This window comes from Heptranchias perlo, chromosome 7 (genome assembly GCF_035084215.1).
Source record: "Heptranchias perlo isolate sHepPer1 chromosome 7, sHepPer1.hap1, whole genome shotgun sequence".
Lineage (NCBI taxonomy): Eukaryota > Metazoa > Chordata > Chondrichthyes > Hexanchiformes > Hexanchidae > Heptranchias > Heptranchias perlo.
In genome coordinates, this window is record NC_090331.1 from 98496469 (window position 1) to 98518771 (window position 22303).

Genomic DNA, 22303 nt, shown 5'->3' on the forward strand with positions numbered 1-22303 from the left:
TGCTTATTGGAGAAGGGGGGAGATGGTGGGGGAGGAGAGGATTGGTCAAGTAGATGAAGTAATTAACAGCAACGTCTGTTACCCTGGGCACTTCACTCAAAGTTTAGCCAGGCACCAGGGTTAGTGAAGGTACTCTCAAAACATACAGGGAGATGGGAGTCACCTGTAAAAAAATCAGAATATAAGAAATAGAGCGGGGGAGGGGCTGTTTAAACTAATTTGGCAGGGGGATGGGCACCAGGATGTAGCACTGGAAAGGAGAGACAAGGGACACAAAGGATTGGGAGAGAAAGATAGAACTAGAGTAAGAAATAGTACAGTATTAGGTGGGATCCGACTAAGAAAGAATACAAGAAAGTCTAAGACTGGTTTGCAGGGCATGTGTGTAAACACACAAAGTGTGGTAAACAAGGTCGGTGAGCTGCAGGCGCAAATAACCACATGGGAATATGATGTCATGGTGATTACGGAGACCTGGCTCAAAATAGGCCAGGATTGGGGACTAAATATTCCTGGATACAAGGTGTTCAGGAAAGAGAGGGAAGGGTGGTGAACCTGTGGAATTCTCTACCACAGAAGGCAGTGGAGGCCAAGTCATTAGATGTATTCAAGAAGGAGATAGATATATTTCTTAATGCTAAAGGGATCAAGGGATATGGGGAAAAAGCGGGAACAGGGAACTGAGTTAGACGATCAGCCATGATCATTTTGAATGGCGGAGCAGGCCCGAAGAGCCAAATGGCCTCTTGCTCCTATTTTCTATGTTTCTATGAAAGAAAGGAGGGGGGAGGCCGTATTGATTAAGGAGAATATTGCAGTGCTGGAGAGAGAGGATGTCCTGGAGGGGTAAAGGACCGAATCTATTTGGTTAGAGTTAAGAAACAATAGAGGTGCCATTACACTACTGGGTGTATTCTATAGGCCACCAACTAGTGGGAAGGAGATAGAGGAGAAAATTTGTGGGGAAATTACAGAGAGGTGCAACAGCCATAGAGTAGTGATAATGGGGGACTTCAACTATCCGAATATAGACTGGGTTAATAATAATAAGGGGCAAAGAGGGGGAGGAATTTTTGAAATGTGTTCAGGAGAAACGAGGAAGGAGGCATTGCTGGATTTGGTTCTGGGGAATGAGACGGGCCAAGTGGAGCAAGTGTCAGTGAGAGAGCTTTTAGGGAGCAGCAATCATAGTATCAAAAGGTTTAGAATAGCTATGGAAAAGGACATGGACCACTCTTAAGTAAAAATGCTCAATTGGGGTCACTGCTTTTCTTGATATATATTAATGACTTGGACTTGGGTGTACAGGGCACAATTTCAAAATTTGCAGAATACACAAAACTTGGAAGTGTAGAGAACAGTGAGGAGGATAGTGATAGACTTCAAGAGGATATAGACAGGCTGGTGGAATGGGCGGACACGCGGCAGATGAAATTTAACACAGAAAAATGCGAAGTGATACATTTTGGCAGGAAGAATGAGGAGAGGCAATATAAACTAGAGGGCACAACTCTAAAAGGGGTACAGGAACAGAGAGATCTGGGGGTATATGTGCACAAATCATTGAAGGTGGCAGGACAGATTGAGAAAGCGGTTAAAAAAAGCATACAGGATCCTGGGCTTTATAAATAGAAGCATAGAGTACAAAAGTATGGAAGTCATGATGAACCTTTATAAAACACTGGTTCGACCACAACTGGAGTATTGTGTCCAGTTCTGGGCACCGCACTTTAGTAAAGATATGAAGGCCTTAGAGAGGGTGTAGAAGAGATTTACTAGAATGATTCCAGGGATGAGGGACTTTAGTCACATGGACAGACTGGAGAAGCTGGGGTTGTTCTCCTTGGAACAGAGACAGTTGAGAGGAGATTTGATCGAGGTGTTCAAAATCATGAAGGGTCTCGACAGAGTAGATAGAGAGAAACTGTTCCCATTGGTGGAAGGGTCAAGGACCAGAGGACATAGATTTAACGTGATTGGCAAAAAAACCAAAGGTGACATGAGGAAAAACTTTTTTACACAGTGAGTGTTTATGATCTGGAATGCGCTGCCCAAGGGGGTGATGGAGGCAGATTCAATCATGGCTTTCAAAAGGGAACTGGATAAGTACTTGAAATGAAAAAAATGTGCAGGACTATGGGGAAAGGGTGGGGGAGTGGGACTAACTGGATTGATTTTATGATTCTAGGAGTAGGTCATTCAGCCCCTCGAGCCTGCTCCACCATTCAATCAGATCATGGCTGATCTTCAACCTCAACTCCACTTTCCCGCCCGATCCCCATATCCCTTGATTCCTCTGGAGTCCAAAAATCTATCGATCTCAGCCTTGAATATATTCAACGACTCAGCATCCACAGTCCTCTGGGGGAGAGAATTCCAAAGATTCACAACCCTCTGAGTGAAAAATGTTTTCATCATCTCAGTCCTAAATGGCTGACCCCTTATCCTGCGACTATGCCCCCTAGTTCTGGACTCTCCAGCCAGGGGAAACAACCTCTCAACATCAACCCTGTCAAGACCTCTCAGAATCTTATACGTTTCAATGAGATCACCTCTCATTCTTCTAAACTCTAGAGAATATAAACCATAACAGATAGGAGCAGGAATAGGCCATTTGGCCCTTCGAGTCTACATTTAATGAGATCATGGCTGATCTGATTTTTACCTCAACTCCACTTTCCTGCTTTTTTCCCATATTCTTTGATATTGGCCCATTCTACTCAATCTCTCTTCATAGGACAAACCTCTCATCCCATGAATCCATCTCGTGAACCTTCCTTGCACCGCCTCTAAGGCAAATATATCCTTCCTTAGACAAGGAGACCAAAACTGTACACAGTACTCCAGGTGAGGTCTCACCAAAGCCCTGTACAATTGCAGCAAAACCTCCTTACTCTTATACTCCAACCCCCTTGCAATAAAGGCCAACATACCAGTTGCCTTCCTAATTACTTGCTGTACCTGGATGTTAACTTTCTATTTTTTTGTGTACAAGGACACCCAAATCCCTCTGAACACCAACATTTAATAGTTTCTCACCATTTAAAAAATATTCTGTATTTCTATTCATCCTAGCAAAATGAATCCTCACATTTCCCCACATTATACTCCATCTGCCACCTTCTTGCCCACAGAATTAAGCTGTCTATATCCCTTTGCAGACTGTTTCATCATATCATATCATAGAATCATAGAAGGGATACTGTGCGGAAAGAGGGCATTCGGCCCATCGAGTCCGTGCCGGCTCTATACAAGAGCAATCCAGCTAGTCCCACTCCCCCGCCCTTTCCCCGTAGCCCTGCAAATTTTTTCCTTTCAAGTACTCCCATCGGAGCAATGGGAGTCTTTCAGAAGGGAGATTGAGACCATACAATGGCAACATGTTCCCGTAAAGGTCAAGGGTGGTTCCAAGAACTCCAGGGAACCTTGGATGTCAGGGGATATACGAGAATGGATTAGGAAAAAAAGGAGGGCTTTTGGCAGATACAAAAGGCTAAAGACGGAGGAAGCCCTAGAGGAGTACAAAAAGTGCAGGGGGATACATAAAAAAGAAATTAGGAGATCAAGGAGGGGCCATGAAATAACACTGGCGAGCAAAATAAAGGAAAATCCTAAGATGTTTTATAAGTATATTAAGGGTAAGAGGATGACTAGGGAAAAAATAGGGCCCATTAGGGACAAAAATGGCAATCTGTGTGTGGAGCCGGCAGATGTAGGAGGGGTTCTAAATGAATTTTTTGCATCTGTTTTCACTATGGAGAAGGACGATGTAGACATAGAAATACGGCAGGGGGACTGTGATATACTCGAACATATTAACATCGAGCGGGAGGAGGTATTGGCGGTTTTAGCAGGCCTAAAAATGGATAAATCCCCAGGCCCGGACGAAATGTATCCCAGGCTACTGTGTGAGGCAAAGGAGGAGATTGCGGGGGCTCTGACACATATATTCAGAACCTCTCTGGCCACAGGGGATGTGCCAGAGGACTGGAGAACCGCTAATGTAATACCATTATTCAAGAAGGGGAGTAGGGAAAAACCGGGGAACTACAGGCCAGTGAGCCTAACATCAGTGGTAGGAAAATTATTGGAAAAAATTCTGAAGGACAAAATTAGTCTCCACTTGGAGAAGCAAGGATTAATCAGGGATAGTCAACATGGCTTTGTCAAGGGAAGATCATGTCTGACTGATTTGATTGAATTTTTTGAGGGGGTGACTAGGCGTGTGGATGAGGGTAACGCAGTGGATGTGGTATACATGGATTTCAGTAAGGCCTTCGATAAAGTCCCCCACAGGAGACTGGTCAAGAAGGTACGAGCCCATGGAATCCAGGGTGCCTTGGCACTTTGGATACAAAACTGGCTTAGTGGCAGAAGGCAGAGGGTGATGGTCGAAGGTTGTTTTTGTGACTGGAAGCCTGTGGCCAGTGGGGTACCACAGGGATCGGTGCTGGGTCCCTTGCTGTTTGTGGTCTACATTAATGACTTGGATATGAATGTAAAAGGTATGATCAGTAAGTTCGCTGATGATACAAAAATTGGTAGGGTGGTAAATAGCGAGGAGGATAGCCTCAGTCTGCAGGACGATATAGATGGGTTGGTCAGATGGGCGGAACAGTGGCAAATGGAATTTAACCCGGAAAAGTGCGAGGTGATGCACTTTGGAGGGACTAACAAGGCAAGGGAATACACAATGAATGGGAGGACCCTCGGCAAGACAGAGGGTCAGAGGGATCTTGGTGTGCAAGTTCACAGATCCCTGAAGGCGGCGGAACAGGTAGATAAGGTGGTAAAGAAGGCATATGGGATACTTGCCTTTATTAGCCGAGGCATAGAATATAAGAGCAAGGAGGTTATGATGGAGCTGTATAAAACACTGGTTAGGCCACAGCTGGAGTACTGTGTGCAGTTCTGGTCGCCACACGACAGGAAGGATGTGATCGCTTTGGAGAGGGTGCAGAGGAGATTCCACCAGGATGTTACCAGGGCTGGAGCGCTTCAGCTATGAAGAGAGACTGGGAAGATTGGGTTTGTTTTCCTTGGAGCAGAGGAGGCTGAGTGGGGACATGATTGAGGTGTACAAAATTATGAGGGGCACAGATAGGATGGATACTAAGGAGCTTTTTCTCTTCGTTGAGGGTTCTATAACAAGGGGACATAGATTCAAGGTAAAAGGCGGGAGGTTTAGAGGGGATTTGAGAAAGAACGTTTTCACCCAGAGGGTGGTTGGAGTCTGGAACTCACTGCCTGAAAGGGTTGTGGAGGCAGGAACCCTCACAACATTCAAGAAGCATTTGGATGAGCACTTGAAATGCCATAGCATACAAGGCTACGGACCAAATGCTGGAATATGGGATTAGAGTGGACAGGGCTGATGGCCGACGCGGACACGATGGGCCGAAGGGCCTCTATCCGTGCTGTATAACTCTATGACTCTATGACTCTATGACTCTAAGTACTTATCCACTTCCCTTTTGAAGGCCATGATTGAATCTGCCTCCACCACCCCCTCAGGCAGTGCATTCCAGATCCTAACCACTTGCTGTGTGAAAAAGTTTTTCCTCATGTCACCTTTGGTTTTTTTGCCAATCACCTTAAATCTATGCCCTCTGGTTCTTGACCCTTCCACCAATGGGAACAGTTTCTCTCTATCTACTCTGTCTAGACCCTTCATGATTTTGAACACCTCGATCAAATCTCCTCTCAACCTTCTCTGTTCCAAGGAGAACAACCCCAGCTTCTCCAGTCTATCCACGTAACTGAAGTCCCTCATCCCTGGAATCATTCTAGTCAATCTCTTCTGCACCCTCTCTAAGGCCTTCACATCTTTCCTGAAGTGCGGTGCCCAGAACTGGACACAATACTCCAGTTGTGGTCGAACCAGTGTTTTATAAAGGTTCATCATAACTTCCATACTTTTGTACTCTATGCTTCTATTTATAAAGCCCAGGATCCTGTATGCTTTTTTAACCACTTTCTCAATCTGCCCTGCCATCTTCAACGATTTGTGCATATATATACCCCCAGATCTCTCTGTTCCTGTACCTCTTTTACAGTTGTGGCCTCTAGTTTATATTGCCTCTCCTCATTCTTCCTACCAAAATGTATCACTTCGCATTTTTCTGTGTTAAATTTCACCTGCCACGTGTCCGCCCATTCCACCAGCCTGTCTATATCCTCTTGAAGTCTATCACTATCCTCCTCACTGTTCACTACCCTTCCAAGTTTTGTGTCATCCGCAAATTTTGAAATTGTGCCCTGTACACCCAAGTCCAAGTCATTAATATATATCAAGAAAAGCAGTGGTCCCAGCACTAACCCCTGGGGAACATCACTGTACACCTCCCTCCAGTCCGAAAAACAACCGTTCACCACTACTCTCTGTTTCCTGTCTCTTAGCCAATTTTGTATCCATGCTCCCACTGCCCCCTTTTATTCCATGGGCTTCAATCTTGATGACAAGCCTATTATGCGGCACTTTATCAAACGCCTTTTGAAAGTCCATATACACCACATCAACCGTATTGCCCTCATCAACCCTCTCTGTTACCTCATCAAAAAACTCTGTCAAGATCAGCCATGATCTTATCAAATGGTGGAGGAGGCACGAGGGGCTGTATGGCCTATTCCTGTTCCTATGTTCCTAAGTTAGTTAAACACGATTGGCCTTTAACAAATCTGTGCTGCCTTTCCCTAATCAATCCACACTCGTCCGAGTGACTGCTAATTCTGTCCCGGATTATTGTCTCTAAAAGTTTCCTCACCACCGAGGTTAAACTGACTGGCCTGTAGTTTGCATTGTCTTCACAGCTTACTTTCCCACCTAGCTTTGTATCATCAGCAAACTTGGATACATTACACTCGGTCCCTTCATCTCAGTCATTAATGTAGATTGTAAATAGCTGAGGCCCAAGCACTGATCCCTGCGGCACCCCACTAGTTACAACCTGCCAATCTGAAAATAACCCGTTTATTCCCACTCTCTGTTTTCTGTCCTTTAACCAATCCTCAGTCCATGCTAATATATTACTCCCAATCCCATGAGTCCTTATCTTGTGTAACAACCTCGTGTGGCACCTTATTGAATGCCTTTTGAAAATCCAAATATACGACATCCACTGGTTCCCCTTTATCTACCCTGCTAGTTATACCCTCAAAAAACTCTAATAAATTTGTCAAACACGATTTCCCTTTCATAAAACCGTGTTGACTCTGCCTAATCGTATTATGATTTTCTAAGTGCCCTGTTACCACTTCCTTAATAATGGATTCCAGCATTTTCCTGACTGCTGATGTCAGGCTAACTGGCCTGTAGTTCCCTGTTTTCTCTCTCCCTCCTTTCTTGAATAGCGGGGTTACATTTGCTACCTTCCAATCTACTGGGACCGTTTCAGAATCTAGGGAATTCTGCAAGATCAAAACCAATGCATCCACTATCTCTGCAGCCACCTCTTTTAGAACCCTAGGATGTCGGCCATCAGGTCCAGGGGATTTGTCGGCTTTTCGTCTCATTAATTTCTCCAGTACTTTTTCTTTACTAATCTTAATTACTTTCAGTTCCTCACTCTCATTAGACCCTTGGTTCCCCACTATTCCTGGGATGTCTTCTGCTGTGAACAGATACAAAATATTTGTTTAACGTCTCTGCCATTTCCTGATTTCCCCAATTTAATTTCTCCTGTCTCAGCCTCTAAGGGACCCACGTTTACTTTTGCTAATCTCTTCCTTTTTACATACTTGTAGAAGCTCTTACAATCTGTTTTTATATTTCTTGCTCGTTTACTCTCATATTCTATTTTCTCCCTCCTTATCAATTTTTTGGTCGTCTTTTGCAGGTTTTTAAAACTCTCCCAATCCTCAGGCTTTTTTCTCTTCTTGGCAACATTATAAGCCTCTTCTTTCAATCTAATACTCTTCTTAACTTCTGTAGTTAGCCACGGTTGGATCACTTTTCCTGTGGAGTTTTATTCCTCAAGGGAATGTATATTAGTTGAGAATTATGAATTATTTCTTTCAATGTTCACCATTGCTCATCTACCATCATATCTGTTAATCTAATTTCCCAATCTACCTTAGCCAACTCACCCCTCATACCTATGCAATTGGCTTTGTTTAAGTTTAAGATTCTAGATTCGGACGAAAGTATGTCACTCTTGAACTCAATGTGAAATTCTATCATATTATGATCACTCTTCCCCAGAGGATGCTTTACTGTGAGATTACTAATTAACCCTGTCTCATTACACAAGACAAGATCTAAAATAGCCTGTTCCCTGGTTGGTCCGATGACGTATTGTTCTGGGAAATTGTCTCGAAAGCATTCCATGAACTCGTCCTCCAAACTACTTTTCCCAATTTGGTTTGCCCAGTCTGTATGAAGATTGAAGTCCCCCATGATTATTGCATTACCCTCAGTAACGATCACCTCAAAACACACTGGGAGATGGGAGTCATCTGTGAGCATCATCTCAAAATACAGCAGCTGAAAAATCTAGGGAACAAAGTGTAGAAAAAAACCCAAAAATGGAACAGGGGCAGTAAATGATTCAACCACGGGGGGCATCACAGTCAAGCCTGATCCTAATCTCATGAATTCCGAACACTGTATAGTGATCAGGACCAGGAATCCTAACTCAGCATGTCCCTCTTCCTCTTAATAATTGATTAGAATGAGGTTCTAATCAAGGGGAAAGGAGATGTGCCACTGAGGTTATCGTGAGCTGTTCTGGTCACCAGTGCCCAGATTGACCAGGACTGACCTGTATTGCAAAAAACGACAGTACTGAGGACTTAAAGCACATGCCCAGTTCCTTATTACAAACTACTGTCAGTGGCTGCCTTCTTACCGTGTAATGATGGGATACATTGCATGGTTTGGTCCAAAACAGCGAAGGCTCCCTTTTCCGCGCAGGCCGGTCCTTCCCCTTGGATTCCTGAAACATTCATGGACAAGTTTTTGACTGTTACTTTTATAAAGTCAGTGACCAGGCACTGCGGTCACAACTTTCACCTACTGCATGGGCTCATCTCGAATCTCAGGGGGACACACAGGGTCATTTAGGTATTAGGGGCAGGTGCCGACCCCTCAGGCGCACTGGGATATTGGAGCTGCACCCTGCTGTCCCGAGGGGAGGGGGTGTGGGGCCACAGCCAAACTGCCTGAAGATGCAGAGGAGATTTACTAGAATGGTACCAGGGATGAGGGACTTCAGTTATGTGGAGAGACTGGAGAAGCTGGGGTTGTTCTCCTTAGAGCAGAGAAGGTTAGGGGGAGATTTAATAGAGGTGTCCAAAATCATGAGGAGTTTTGATAGAGTAAATAAGGAGAAACTGTTTCCAGTGGGAGAAGGGTTGGTAACCAGAGGATATAGGTTTAAGATAATTGGCAAAAGAATCAGAGGGGAGATGAGGAGAATTTTTTTTACTCAGCGAGTTGTGATGATCTGGAATTCACTGCCTGAAAGGGCGGTGGAAGCAGGTTCAATAATAACTTTCAAAAGGGAATTGGATAAATACTTGAAAAGGAAAAATTTGCAGGGCTGTGGGGAAAGAGCAGGGGAGTGGGACTAATTGGATAGCTCTTTCAAAGAGCTGGCACAGGCATGATGGGCCGAATGGCCTCCTCCTGCACTGTATTATTCTACGAATCTATGTTGATTCATCTTCTCCTCCAGCTCACAGAATGCTCGGCCCAGAGTCAAATGGCACCCAACCTGTATGGGATTGATTGCCCTTTGACCCATGCACTGGGCAAGCTTTCTGCAGTGGGTGTGAGTGTGCTGCTGGACACACTGCTAGCAAATCAGATGGCATTTCTGAGGGGAACCAATCCCAGACTCTCCCCCCAAACTGTCATCAGGATGGGAGGGGGTGAGACGGAGTATCATAAGAACATAAGAACATAAGAAATTGGAGCAGGAGTAGGCCAATCAGCCCCTCGAGCCTGCTCCGCCATTCAATAAGATCATGGCTGATCTGATCCCAACCACAAATCTAAAAAACACAAGAAGTCGGAGCAGGACCCGGCCACACAGCCCCTGGGCCCTCTCCGCCACCCACAGGGCATTGACCGATCCGAACTCAGCTTCATGTCCAATTTCCTGCCCGCTCCCCGTAACCCCTAATTCCCTTTACTTCTAGAAAACTGTCTATTTCTGTTTTAAATTTATCTAATGATGTAGCTTCCACAGCTTCCTGGGGCAGCAAATTCCACAGACCTACCACCCTCTGAGTGAAGAAGTTTCTCCTCATCTCAGTTTTGAAGGAGCAGCCCCTTATTCTAAGATTATGCCCCCTAGTTCTAGTTTCACCCATCTTTGGGAACATCCTTACTGCATCCACCCGATCAAGACCCTTCACAATCTTATATGTTTCAATAAGATCGCCTCTCATTCTTCTGAACTCCAATGAGTAGAGTCCCAATCTACTCAACCTCTCCTCATATGTCCGCCCCCTCATCCCCGGGATTAACCGAGTGAACCTTCTTTGTACTGCCTCGAGAGCAAGTATGTCTTTTCTTAAGTATGGAGACCAAAACTGTATGCAGTATTCCAGGTGCGGTCTCACCAATACCTTATATAACTGCAGCAATACCTCCCTGTTTTTATATTCTATCCCCCTAGCAATAAAAGCCAACATTCCGTTGGCTTTCTTGATCACCTGCTGCACCTGCATACCAACTTTTTGATTTTCTTGCACTCGGACCCCCAGATCCCTTTGTACTGCAGTACTTTCCAGTCTCTCGCCATTAAGAAAATAACTTGCTCTCTGATTTTTCCTGCCAAAGTGCATAACCTCACATTTTCCAATATTATATTGCATCTGCCAAATCTCCGCCCACTCACCCAGCCTGTCTATATCCCCTTGCAGGTTTTTTATGTCCTCCTCACTCTCTACTTTCCCTCCCATCTTTGTATCATCTGCAAATTTTGATATGTTGCACTCGGTCCCCTCCTCCAAATCGTTAATATAGATTGTAAAGAGTTGGGGACCCAGCACCGACCCCTGTGGAACACCACTGGTTACTGGTTGCCAGTCCGAAAATGAACCATTTATCCCAACTCTCTGCTTCCTGTTCGATAACCAATCCTCCACCCATGCCAGAATATTACCCCCAATCCCGTGATTTTTTATCTTAAGTAATAATCTTTTATGTGGCACCTTGTTGAATGCCTTCTGGAAGTCTAAATACACTATGTCCACTGGTTCCCCTTCATCCACCCTGTACGTTATATCCTCAAAGAACTCAAGCAAATTTGTCAGACATGACTTCCCCTTCATAAAGCCATGCTGACTTTGTCCTATTAAATTATGCTTATCTAAATGTTCCGTTACTGTCTCCTTAATAATAGACTCCAAAATTTTACCCACCACAGATGTTAAGCTAACTGGCCTATAATTTCCAGCCTTCTGCCTACTACCCTTTTTAAATAAGGGTGTTACATTAGCAGTTTTCCAATCTGCCGGGACCTCTCCTGAGTCCAGGGAATTTTGGAAAACTATCACCAAAGCATCCACAATCCCTACTGCCACTTCCCTCAAGACCCTAGGATGGAAGCCATCAGGTCCAGGGGATTTATCCGCCTTGAGTCCCATTATTTTACTGAGTACCATCTCCTGAGTGATTTTAATCGTATTTAGCTCCTCCCCCCCCGAGAGTCCCCTGTTTGTCCAGTGTTGGGATATTCTTAGTGTCCTCTACTGTAAAGACTGAAACAAAATATTTGTTCAGCATTTTTGCCATCCCCCTCAATTCAAATTGATTGTTCCAGCTTTCAAGGGGTGGGAAGTCTGTGAGATGAGTTCTGGTCCAATCTGAGGCCCCTCCTCGACCATTACACCCACATTCTGTCCTGTGAAAGAACTGGGCTGGGGTCTGTGGAGGAGGGGGCCTTACTCAGGTCATTCCATTCACATTAAAAAGAACAAACTTACATTTATATAGCACCTTTCACATCCTCCCCAAAGTGCTTCACAGCAATGTAATGTAGACAAACACATAGCAGCCAATTTGTACACAGCAAGATTCCACTAGTAACAATGAGATAATCTGTTTTTAATGGTTTTGGTTGAAGGAATAAATGTTGCGCAGGACAACTCCCTGCTCTTCTTCAAATCGTACCTTGGGATCTTTTACATCCACCTGAGCAAACAAGATGGGGCCTCAGTTTAACATCTCATCCGAAAGACGGCCCCTCCGACAGTGCAGCGCTCCCTCATTCCTGACCCTCCGACAGTGCAGCGCTCCCTCAGTACTGACCCTCCGACAGTGCAGCGTTCCCTCAGTACTGACCCTCCGACAGTGCAGCGTTCCCTCAGTACTGACCCTCCGACAGTGCAGCGCTCCCTCAGTACTGACCCTCCGACAGTGCAGCGTTCCCTCAGTACTGACCCTCCGACAGTGCAGCGCTCCCTCAGTACTGACCCTCCGACAGTGCAGCGCTCCCTCAGTACTGACCCTCCGACAGTGCAGCACTCCCTCAGTACTGACCCTCCGACAGTGCAGCACTCCCTCAGTACTGACCCTCCGACAGTGCAGCGTTCCCTCAGTACTGACCCTCCGACAGTGCAGCGCTCCCTCAGTACTGACCCTCCGACAGTGCAGCGCTCCCTCAGTACTGACCCTCCGACAGTGCAGCTCTCCCTCAGTACTGACCCTCCGACAGTGCAGCACTCTCTCAGTACTGACCCTCCGACAGTGCAGCGCTCCCTCAGTACTGACCCTCCGACAGTGCAGCACTCCCTCAGTACTGACCCTCCGACAGTGCAGCGCTCTCTCAGTACTGACCCTCCGACAGTGCAGCACTCCCTCAGTACTGACCCTCCGACAGTGCAGCGCTCTCTCAGTACTGACCCTCCGACAGTGCAGCGCTCCCTCAGTACTGACCCTCCGACAGTGCAGCACTCCCTCAGTACTGACCCTCCGACAGTGCAGCGCTCTCTCAGTACTGACCCTCCGACAGTGCAGCGCTCCCTCAGTACTGACCCTCCGACAGTGCAGCGCTCCCTCAGTACTGACCCTCCGACAGTGCAGCGCTCCCTCAGTACTGACCCTCCGACAGTGCAGCGTTCCCTCAGTACTGACCCTCCGACAGTGCAGCGCTCCCTCAGTACTGACCCTCCGACAGTGCAGCGCTCCCTCAGTACTGACCCTCCGACAGTGCAGCGCTCCCTCAGTACTGACCCTCCGACAGTGCAGCGCTCCCTCAGTACTGACCCTCCGACAGTGCAGCGCTCCCTCAGTACTGACCCTCCGACAGTGCAGCGCTTCCTCAGTACTGACCCTCCGACAGTGCAGCGCTCTCTCAGTCCTGCACTGCAGTGTCAGCCTGGATTATGTGCTCGAGTCTCTGGAGTGGGGACTTGAACCCTCGACCTTGTGATTCAGAGGAGGGAGTGCTGTCCATGAGTCACAGCTGCCACCTATGTTATTGTTGTCTTGGACATTCCTCTATCTGTGATGCCATCTCTGGTTCAGTCAAGGCCCAGGGTTGCTGCACTGCCTTTCACTCTCTGACTTTCTAGAAATTCTGAAAGAGGACAGTCTTCTCGTTCCACCTGGAGATTCTCTTCAAACATTTCTGCCACTGCTTCATTCTTGATTTTATTTTGCCCTTTCTTTCCCTTGTGTTCCTTCACACACTCCAAATCCAACCAGAGGGAGGTGCAGCTCACTGTTCCCAGCGATGAAAGGGCCTGCTCCTGCGGTGACATGTCTGCCCACAGGGGCATGGTCGAGATTCGGAGCTGTGTGGAGTGGGGTATCAGTCCTGAATCCCACCGCCTGGCACTGCCTCACATTCTTGGCCAATGCAGTGAGCCATCGCATCACCACATAACCTGCACTTTCAACAATTCTCTTGTTTTGAAGCCAAATTCACATTTAACGTAAACTTGCACCCAAGGTACAGTAGCATCGTGTAGGGTACGGTAGCATAGTGGTTATGTTACTGGAATAATAACTCAAAGGCCTGGAATAATAATCCAGAGTCATGAGTTCAAATCCCGTCACGGCAGCTGGGGAATTTAAATTCAGTTAATTAAATAAAATCTAGACTAAAATACTAGTATCAGTAACAGGGGCCATGAAACTACTGTTTGTTGTAAAAACCCATCTGTTTCACTACTGTCCTTTAGGGAAGGAAACCTGCCGTCCTTACCCGGTCTGGCCTATATGTGACTCCAGACACACAGCAATGTGGCTGATTCTGTTAGATTGATTAGGGAAAGCCAGCACAGATTTACTAAAGGCATATGGTGTTTAACTAACCTGGTAGAGTTTTTTCATGAGATAACAGAGAGGGTAGATGAGGGCTGGAGGGAGGTGTACAGTGATGTTCCCCAGGGGTTAGTGCTGGGGCCACTGCTTTTCTTGATATATATTAATGACTTGGACTTGGGTGTACAGGGCACAATTTCAAAATTTGCAGATGACACAAAACTTGGAAGGGTAGTGAACAGTGAGGAGGATAGTGATAGACTTCAAGAGGATATAGACAGGCTGATGGAATGGGCGGACATGTGGCAGATGAAATATAACGCAGAAAAATGTGATTTTGGTAGGAAGAACGAGGAGAGGCAATATAAACTAGAGGGCACAACTCTAAAAGGGGTACAGGAACAGAGGGATCTGGGGGTATATGTGCACAAATCATTGAAAGTGGCTACCTTCAATGGTGGAGGGGTCAAGAACCAGAGGACACAGATTTAAGGTGATTGGCAAAAGAATCAAAGGTGACATGAGGAAAAACTTTTTTACGTAGCAAGTAATGATGATCTGGAATGAGCTGCCTGAAAGGGTGGTGGAAGCAGATTCAATCATGACTTTCAAAAAGGAATTGGATAAATGTGCAAAGGAAAAAAAATTGCAGGGCTACGGGGAAAGAACGGGGGAGTGGGGCTAACTGGATGGCTCTTACAAAGAGCTGGCATGGGCTCAATGGGCCGAATGGTCTCCTTTTGTGATGTAACCATTCTATGATTCTATGAACAAGCTCGAGTGACTGAATGGCCTACCACTGTTCCAATGTTCTTATGAGACTGCACACCCGGGCAGGCGGTGACTCGACACCGAGGGAGCGCCGCACTGTCGGAGGGTCAGCACCGAGGGAGCGTCACACTGGGGGAGGGTCAGTACCGAGGGAGCGCCGCACTGTCGGTGGGTCAGCACCGAGGGAGTGCCGCACTGTCGGAGGGTCAGTACTGAGGGAGTGCTGCACTGTCGGTGGGTCAGGACTGAGGGAGCGCTGCACTGTCGGAGGGTCAGTACTGAGGGAGCGCCGCACTGTCGGAGGGTCAGTACTGAGGGAGCGCTGCACTGTCGGAGGGTCAGTACTGAGGGAGTGCCGCACTGTCGGAGGGTCAGTACTGAGGGAGCGCTGCACTGTCGGAGGGTCAGGACTGAGGGAGCGCTGCACTGTCGGAGGGTCAGGACTGAGGGAGCGCTGCACTGTCGGAGGGTCAGTACTGAGGGAGTGCCGCACTGTCGGAGGGTCAGTACTGAGGGAGCGCTGCACTGTCGGAGGGTCAGTACCGAGGGAGCGCCGCACTGTCGGAGGGTCAGCACCGAGGGAGCGTCACACTGGGGGAGGGTCAGTACCGAGGGAGCGCCGCACTGTCGGTGGGTCAGCACCGAGGGAGCGTCACACTGGGGGAGGGTCAGTACTGAGGGAGCGCCGCACTGTCGGAGGGTCAGTACTGAGGGAGTGCTGCACTGTCGGAGGGTCAGTACTGAGGGAGCGCTGCACTGTCGGAGGGTCAGTACTGAGGGAGTGCCGCACTGTCGGAGGGTCAGTACTGAGGGAGCGCTGCACTGTCAGAGGGTCAGTACTGAGGGAGCGCCGCACTGTCGGAGGGTCAGTACTGAGGGAGCGCCGCACTGTCAGAGGGTCAGTACTGAGGGAGCGCCGCACTGTCAGAGGGTCAGTACTGAGGGAGCGCCGCACTGTCAGAGGGTCAGTACTGAGGGAGCGCCGCACTGTCAGAGGGTCAGTACTGAGGGAGCGCCGCACTGTCGGAGGGTCAGTACTGAGGGAGCGCCGCGCTGTCGGAGGGTCAGTACTGAGGGAGCGCCGCACTGTCGGAGGGTCAGTACTGAGGGAGCGCCGCACTGTCGGAGGGTCAGTACTGAGGGAGCCCCGCACTGTCGGAGGGTCAGTACTGAGGGAGCCCCGCACTGTCGGTGGGTCAGTACTGAGGGAGCGCTGCACTGTCGGAGGGTCAGTACTGAGGGAGCGCTGCACTGTCGGAGGGTCAGTACTGAGGGAGCGCCGCACTGTCGGAGGGTCAGTACTGAGGGAGCGCTGCACTGTCAGAGGGTCAGTACTGAGGGAGGGCCGCACTGTCAGAGGGTCAGTACTGAGGGAGGGCCGCACTGTCGGAGGGTCAGTACTGAGGGAGCGCCGCGCTGTCGGAGGGTCAGTACTGAGGGAGCGCCGCACTGTCGGAGGGTCAGTACTGAGGGAGCGCCGCACTGTCAGAGGGTCAGTACTGAGGGAGCGCCGCGCTGTCGGAGGGTCAGTACTGAGGGAGCGCCGCACTGTCGGAGGTGCCATCTTTGGGTTGAGGCGTTCGATGCAGTCTGCCTTTTCAGGTGAATGTTTAGTAATCCCACTGCATTATTTGAAGAGCAGCAAGTTTTCCCCGTGTCCTGGGAGTAACATCCCTCCCACACCCAACCCCAGAAAAACAAACAGATTAACTGGTCATCCATCAGTTTGTTGCTGTTTGTTGGAGCTTTCCGTACACAAATTGGCTTCTGCATTTGGCTGTAAAACAACAGTGGGATTGAAAAGCACTTCCCTAAATGTGAAACATTTTGGGATGTCTTGAGGGTGTGAGACAGTGCTGCAAATATATATCAATTTATATATCTCTATATGTGTATATGTCAATAAGTCTATATCTACATATAAACATGGGTGTATGTAGGTATATATATATGTGTATGGTTGTGTGTCTGTGTGTGCATGTGTGTGAGTATATGTGTGTGCATGTGTGTATACGTGTATATATGTGAGTATGTGTGTAGATGTGGGTGTATATGTGTCTATGTGCATGTACGTGTATCTATGTGTGTGTGTCTGTGTGTCTATGTGTGTATATGTGTATGTGTGCATATGTGTGTCTGTATGTGTGTGTGTCTGTAGGTGTGTGTATATGTGTCTGTATGTGTGAATGTGTATATGTGTGTCTGTATGTGTGTATGTGTGTCTGTATGTGTGTCTATATGTGTCTGTATGTGTGTGTGTGTCTGTATGTGTGTCTATATGTGTCTGTATGTGTGTGTGTGTCTGTATGTGTGCGTATATGTGTGTATACGTGTCTGTATGTGTGCGTATATGTGTCTGTATGTGTGTATACGTGTCTGTATGTGTGCGTATATGTGTCTGTATGTGTGTATACGTGTCTGTATGTGTGCGTATATGTGTCTGTATGTGTGTATACGTGTCTGTATGTGTGCGTATATGTGTCTGTATGTGTGTATACGTGTCTGTATGTGTGTATACGTATATGCACATAAGTACTTTCTCGATGTGTAGTTATAAGGTTATCACACAAAGCTCTTTGGGATATAATTTCTGTGGGTGTTCTCTGATTTTACAATGGGAATTTGGGAGAACCCCTGTTCCAGTGTCATATTTTGTACGAGTAACAAAGCAAATCCCAACTCGAAGCGCCAATCGAGTTAAGCTGATTTTTGGTTATATTCCGAAGCAGAAAAGCTGGGAACAATTTGTTCCTCTCACCGGTCACTTTCCGCAATTGTATCAGCGAGGCGATCTGCACCTCCATCCTTGGAGCTGGCCTTCGGAGCAGCTTTCCATTCAGACAACCTGAAAAACACAGGCACCGTCAGATACTTCACGTGTAATGGGATAGGGCATTACTGCGTCACACAGAGGAGAAGGTGGACGAGAGTGTGTGACTGGGCTGGAGTACAGGCTCACAGGGAGAAGGTGGACGAGAGTGTGTGACTGGGCTGGAGTACAGGCTCACAGGGAGAAGGTGGACGAGAGGATGTGACTGGGCTGGAGTACAGGCTCACAGGGAGAAGGTGGACGAGAGGATGTGACTGGGCTGGAGTACAGGCTCACAGGGAGAAGGTGGACGAGAGTGTGTCACTGGGCTGGAGTACAGGCTCACAGGGAGGTGGACGAGAGGATGTTACTGTGGGGGGAGTACAGGCTCACAGGGAGAAGGTGGACGAGAGTGTGTCACTGGGCTGGAGTACAGGCTCACAGGGAGAAGGTGGACGAGAGGATGTTACTGTGGGGGGAGTACAGGCTCACAGGGAGAAGGTGGATGACAGTGTGTGACTGGGCTGGAGTACAGGCTCACAGGGAGAAGGTGGACGAGAGTGTGTCACTGGGCTGGAGTACAGGCTCACAGGGAGAAGGTGGACGAGAGTGTGTCACTGGGCTGGAGTACAGGCTCACAGGGAGAAGGTGGACGAGAGTGTGTCACTGTGGGGGGAGTACAGGCTCACAGGGAGAAGGTGGACGACAGTGTGTCACTGTGGGGGGAGTACAGGCTCACAGCCCACATCCCCGACACAATCAATTGCCGCAACAATGCTTTTCTGGGTTACAGATAGCTCATGGGAGAGCAATATTTTAAAACAATATTCTCCCCTCGTCTCTGGAAGTTGCTGACTCCGGCTGGGGGAGAGTCCAAGGGGGACCTCAACCACGTGAACCTGGAGAGTGAACAGACTATTTAGTGATGGGGAGTCGCAAAGCCATTCCCCAGCCTGTCATCAGAAACCAGCCCTGTCCAGCACTGGGCTCTGCACAGTGACAGCAGAGGCAACACTCGCTGATCATCATCTGACAAGCGCAAGGGGACCGAGAGCTGGAGTGACACAGGGGGACCGAGGGCGAGAGTGACACAGGGGGACCGAGGGCTGGAGTGACACAGGGGGACCGAGGGCGAGAGTGACACAGGGGGACCGAGGGCTGGAGTGACACAGGGGGACCGAGGGCGAGAGTGACACAGGGGGACCGAGGGCGAGAGTGACACAAGGGGACCGAGAGTTGGAGTGACACAGGGGGACCGAGGGCGAGAGTGACACAGGGGGACCGAGGGCGAGAGTGACACAGGGGGACCGAGGGCTGGAGTGACACAGGGGGACCGAGAGCTGGAGTGACACAGGGGGACCGAGGGCTGGAGTGACACAGGGGGACCGAGGGCTGGAGTGACACGGGGGGACCGAGAGCTGGAGTGACACAGGGGGACCGAGGGCTGGAGTGACACAGGGGGACCGAGGGCTGGAGTGACACAGGGGGACCGAGAGCTGGAGTGACACAGGGGGACCGAGGGCGAGAGTGGCACAGGGGGACCGAGGGCTGGAGTGACACAGGGGGACCGAGGGCGAGAGTGACACAGGGGGACCGAGGGCTGGAGTGACACAGGGGGACCGAGGGCGAGAGTGACACAGGGGGACCGAGGGCGAGAGTGACACAAGGGGGACCGAGGGCGAGAGTGACACAAGGGGACCGAGGGCTGGAGTGACACAGGGGGACCGAGGGCTGGAGTGACACAGGGGGACCGAGGGCTGGAGTGACACAGGGGGACCGAGGGCGAGAGTGACACAAGGGGACCGAGGGCGAGAGTGACGCAAGGGGACCGAGGGCGAGAGTGACGCAAGGGGACCGAGGGCGAGAGTGACGCAGGGGGACCGAGGGCGAGAGTGACGCAGGGGGACCGAGGGCGAGAGTGACGCAGGGGGACCGAGGGCGAGAGTGACGCAGGGGGACCGAGGGCGAGAGTGACGCAGGGGGACCGAGGGCGAGATTGACGCAGGGGGACCGAGGGCGAGAGTGACGCAGGGGGACCGAGGGCGAGAGTGACGCAGGGGGACCGAGGGCGAGAGTGACGCAGGGGGACCGAGGGCGAGAGTGACGCAGGGGGACCGAGGGCGAGAGTGACGCAGGGGGACCGAGGGCGAGAGTGACGCAGGGGGACCGAGTGCGGGAGTGACACAGGGGGACCGAGGGCGGGAGTGACACAAGGGGACCGAGGGCTGGAGTGACACAGGGGGACCGAGGGCTGGAGTGACACAGGGGGACCGAGGGCTGGAGTGACACAGGGGGACCGAGGGCGAGAGTGACACAAGGGGACCGAGGGCGAGAGTGACGCAAGGGGACCGAGGGCGAGAGTGACGCAGGGGGACCGAGGGCGAGAGTGACGCAGGGGGACCGAGGGCGAGAGTGACACAGGGGGACCGAGGGCGAGAGTGACGCAGGGGGACCGAGGGCGAGAGTGACGCAGGGGGACCGAGGGCGAGATTGACGCAGGGGGACCGAGGGCGAGAGTGACGCAGGGGGACCGAGGGCGAGAGTGACGCAGGGGGACCGAGGGCGAGAGTGACGCAGGGGGACCGAGGGCGAGAGTGACGCAGGGGGACCGAGGGCGAGAGTGACGCAGGGGGACCGAGGGCGAGAGTGACGCAGGGGGACCGAGGGCGAGAGTGACGCAGGGGGACCGAGGGCGAGAGTGACGCAGGGGGACCGAGGGCGAGAGTGACGCAGGGGGACCGAGGGCGAGAGTGACGCAGGGGGACCGAGGGCGAGAGTGACGCAGGGGGACCGAGGGCGAGAGTGACGCAGGGGGACCGAGGGCGAGAGTGACGCAGGGGGACCGAGGGCGAGAGTGACACAGGGGGACCGAGGGCTGGAGTGACACAGGGGGACCGAGGGAGAGAGTGACACAGGGGGACCGAGGGAGAGAGTGACACAGGGGGACCGAGGGCGAGAGTGACACAAGGGGACCGAGGGCGAGAGTGACGCAAGGGGACCGAGGGCGAGAGTGACGCAGGGGGACCGAGGGCAAGAGTGACGCAGGGGGACCGAGGGCAAGAGTGACGCAGGGGGACCGAGGGCGAGAGTGACGCAGGGGGACCGAGGGCGAGAGTGACGCAGGGGGACCGAGGGCGAGATTGACGCAGGGGGACCGAGGGCGAGAGTGACGCAGGGGGACCGAGGGCGAGAGTGACGCAGGGGGACCGAGGGCGAGAGTGACGCAGGGGGACCGAGGGCGAGAGTGACGCAGGGGGACCGAGGGCGAGAGTGACGCAGGGGGACCGAGGGCGAGAGTGACGCAGGGGGACCGAGGGCGAGAGTGACGCAGGGGGACCGAGGGCGAGAGTGACGCAGGGGGACCGAGGGCGAGAGTGACGCAGGGGGACCGAGTGCGGGAGTGACACAGGGGGACCGAGGGCGGTAGTGACACAAGGGGACCGAGGGCTGGAGTGACACAGGCGGACCGAGGGCTGGAGTGACACAGGGGGACCGAAGGCTAGAGTGACACAGGGGGACCGAGGGCTGGAGTGACACAGGGGGACCGAAGGCTAGAGTGACACAAGGGGAACGAGGGCGAGAGTGACACAAGGGGACCGAGGGCGAGAGTGACGCAGGGGGACCGAGGGCGAGAGTGACGCAGGGGGACCGAGGGCGAGAGTGACACAAGGGGAACGAGGGCGAGAGTGACACAAGGGGACCGAGGGCGAGAGTGACGCAGGGGGACCGAGGGCGAGAGTGAAGCAGGGGGACCGAGGGCGAGATTGACACAGGGGGACCGAGGGCGAGAGTGACACAGGGGGAACGAGGGCGAGATTGACACAAGGGGACCGAGGGCGAGAGTGACACAAGGGTACCGAGGGCGAGAGTGACACAGGGGGACCGAGGGCGAGAGTGACACAGGGGGACCGAGGGCGAGAGTGACACAGGGGGACCGAGGGCTGGAGTGACACAGGGGGACCGAGGGAGAGAGTGACACAGGGGGACCGAGGGAGAGAGTGACATAGGGGGACCGAGGGCGAGAGTGACACAGGGGGACTGAGAGTAGATGGTTCAAAACTAACCAGCAATCAAACCTGGGATCTCCTGGTTTGTATGACTCTTGGAAGTCTTCAGAGCAAATGAGGATATAATTCTCAGCAAACACAGAGATCTGAATACCTGGTATTGTTCCAATTTAGCAAACTCTGACATAACCAGTTTGAAAAAACACCTTCAAAAATACTGGGTGAAGAGATAAACATCACTTCGTTTCATATGAAATGGATTAATCTCAAACTTTCATCTGTCTTTCTCTGATGCTTTTAAGAACATAAGAAATAGGAGCAGGAGTAGGCCATCCGGCCCCTCGACCCTGCTCCACCATTCAACAAGATCATGGCTGATCTTCTTCCTCGTCGCCATTTTCCTGCACCGTCCCCATATCCCTCGATGCCGTTAATATCTAGAAATCCATCAATCTCTGTTTTGAATGTACTTAATGACTGAGCCTCCACAGCCCTCTG

The 22303-nt window shown here is 50.6% G+C and overlaps 1 protein-coding gene across 1 annotated transcript in view; it reads right to left on the reverse strand.

The window, feature by feature from the left end:
* LOC137323418 (transient receptor potential cation channel subfamily M member 2-like) overlaps positions 1-22303 on the reverse strand; it is a 199687-nt gene that overhangs the window by 48777 nt on the left and 128607 nt on the right. The window contains exons 10-11 of the mRNA XM_067986895.1: positions 17748-17834; positions 8847-8933 (exon numbers count right to left, since the gene is read on the reverse strand). Of these exons, the coding sequence (XP_067842996.1) occupies positions 8847-8933; positions 17748-17834 (174 nt within the window). The remainder of the gene's footprint in view (positions 1-8846; positions 8934-17747; positions 17835-22303) is intronic.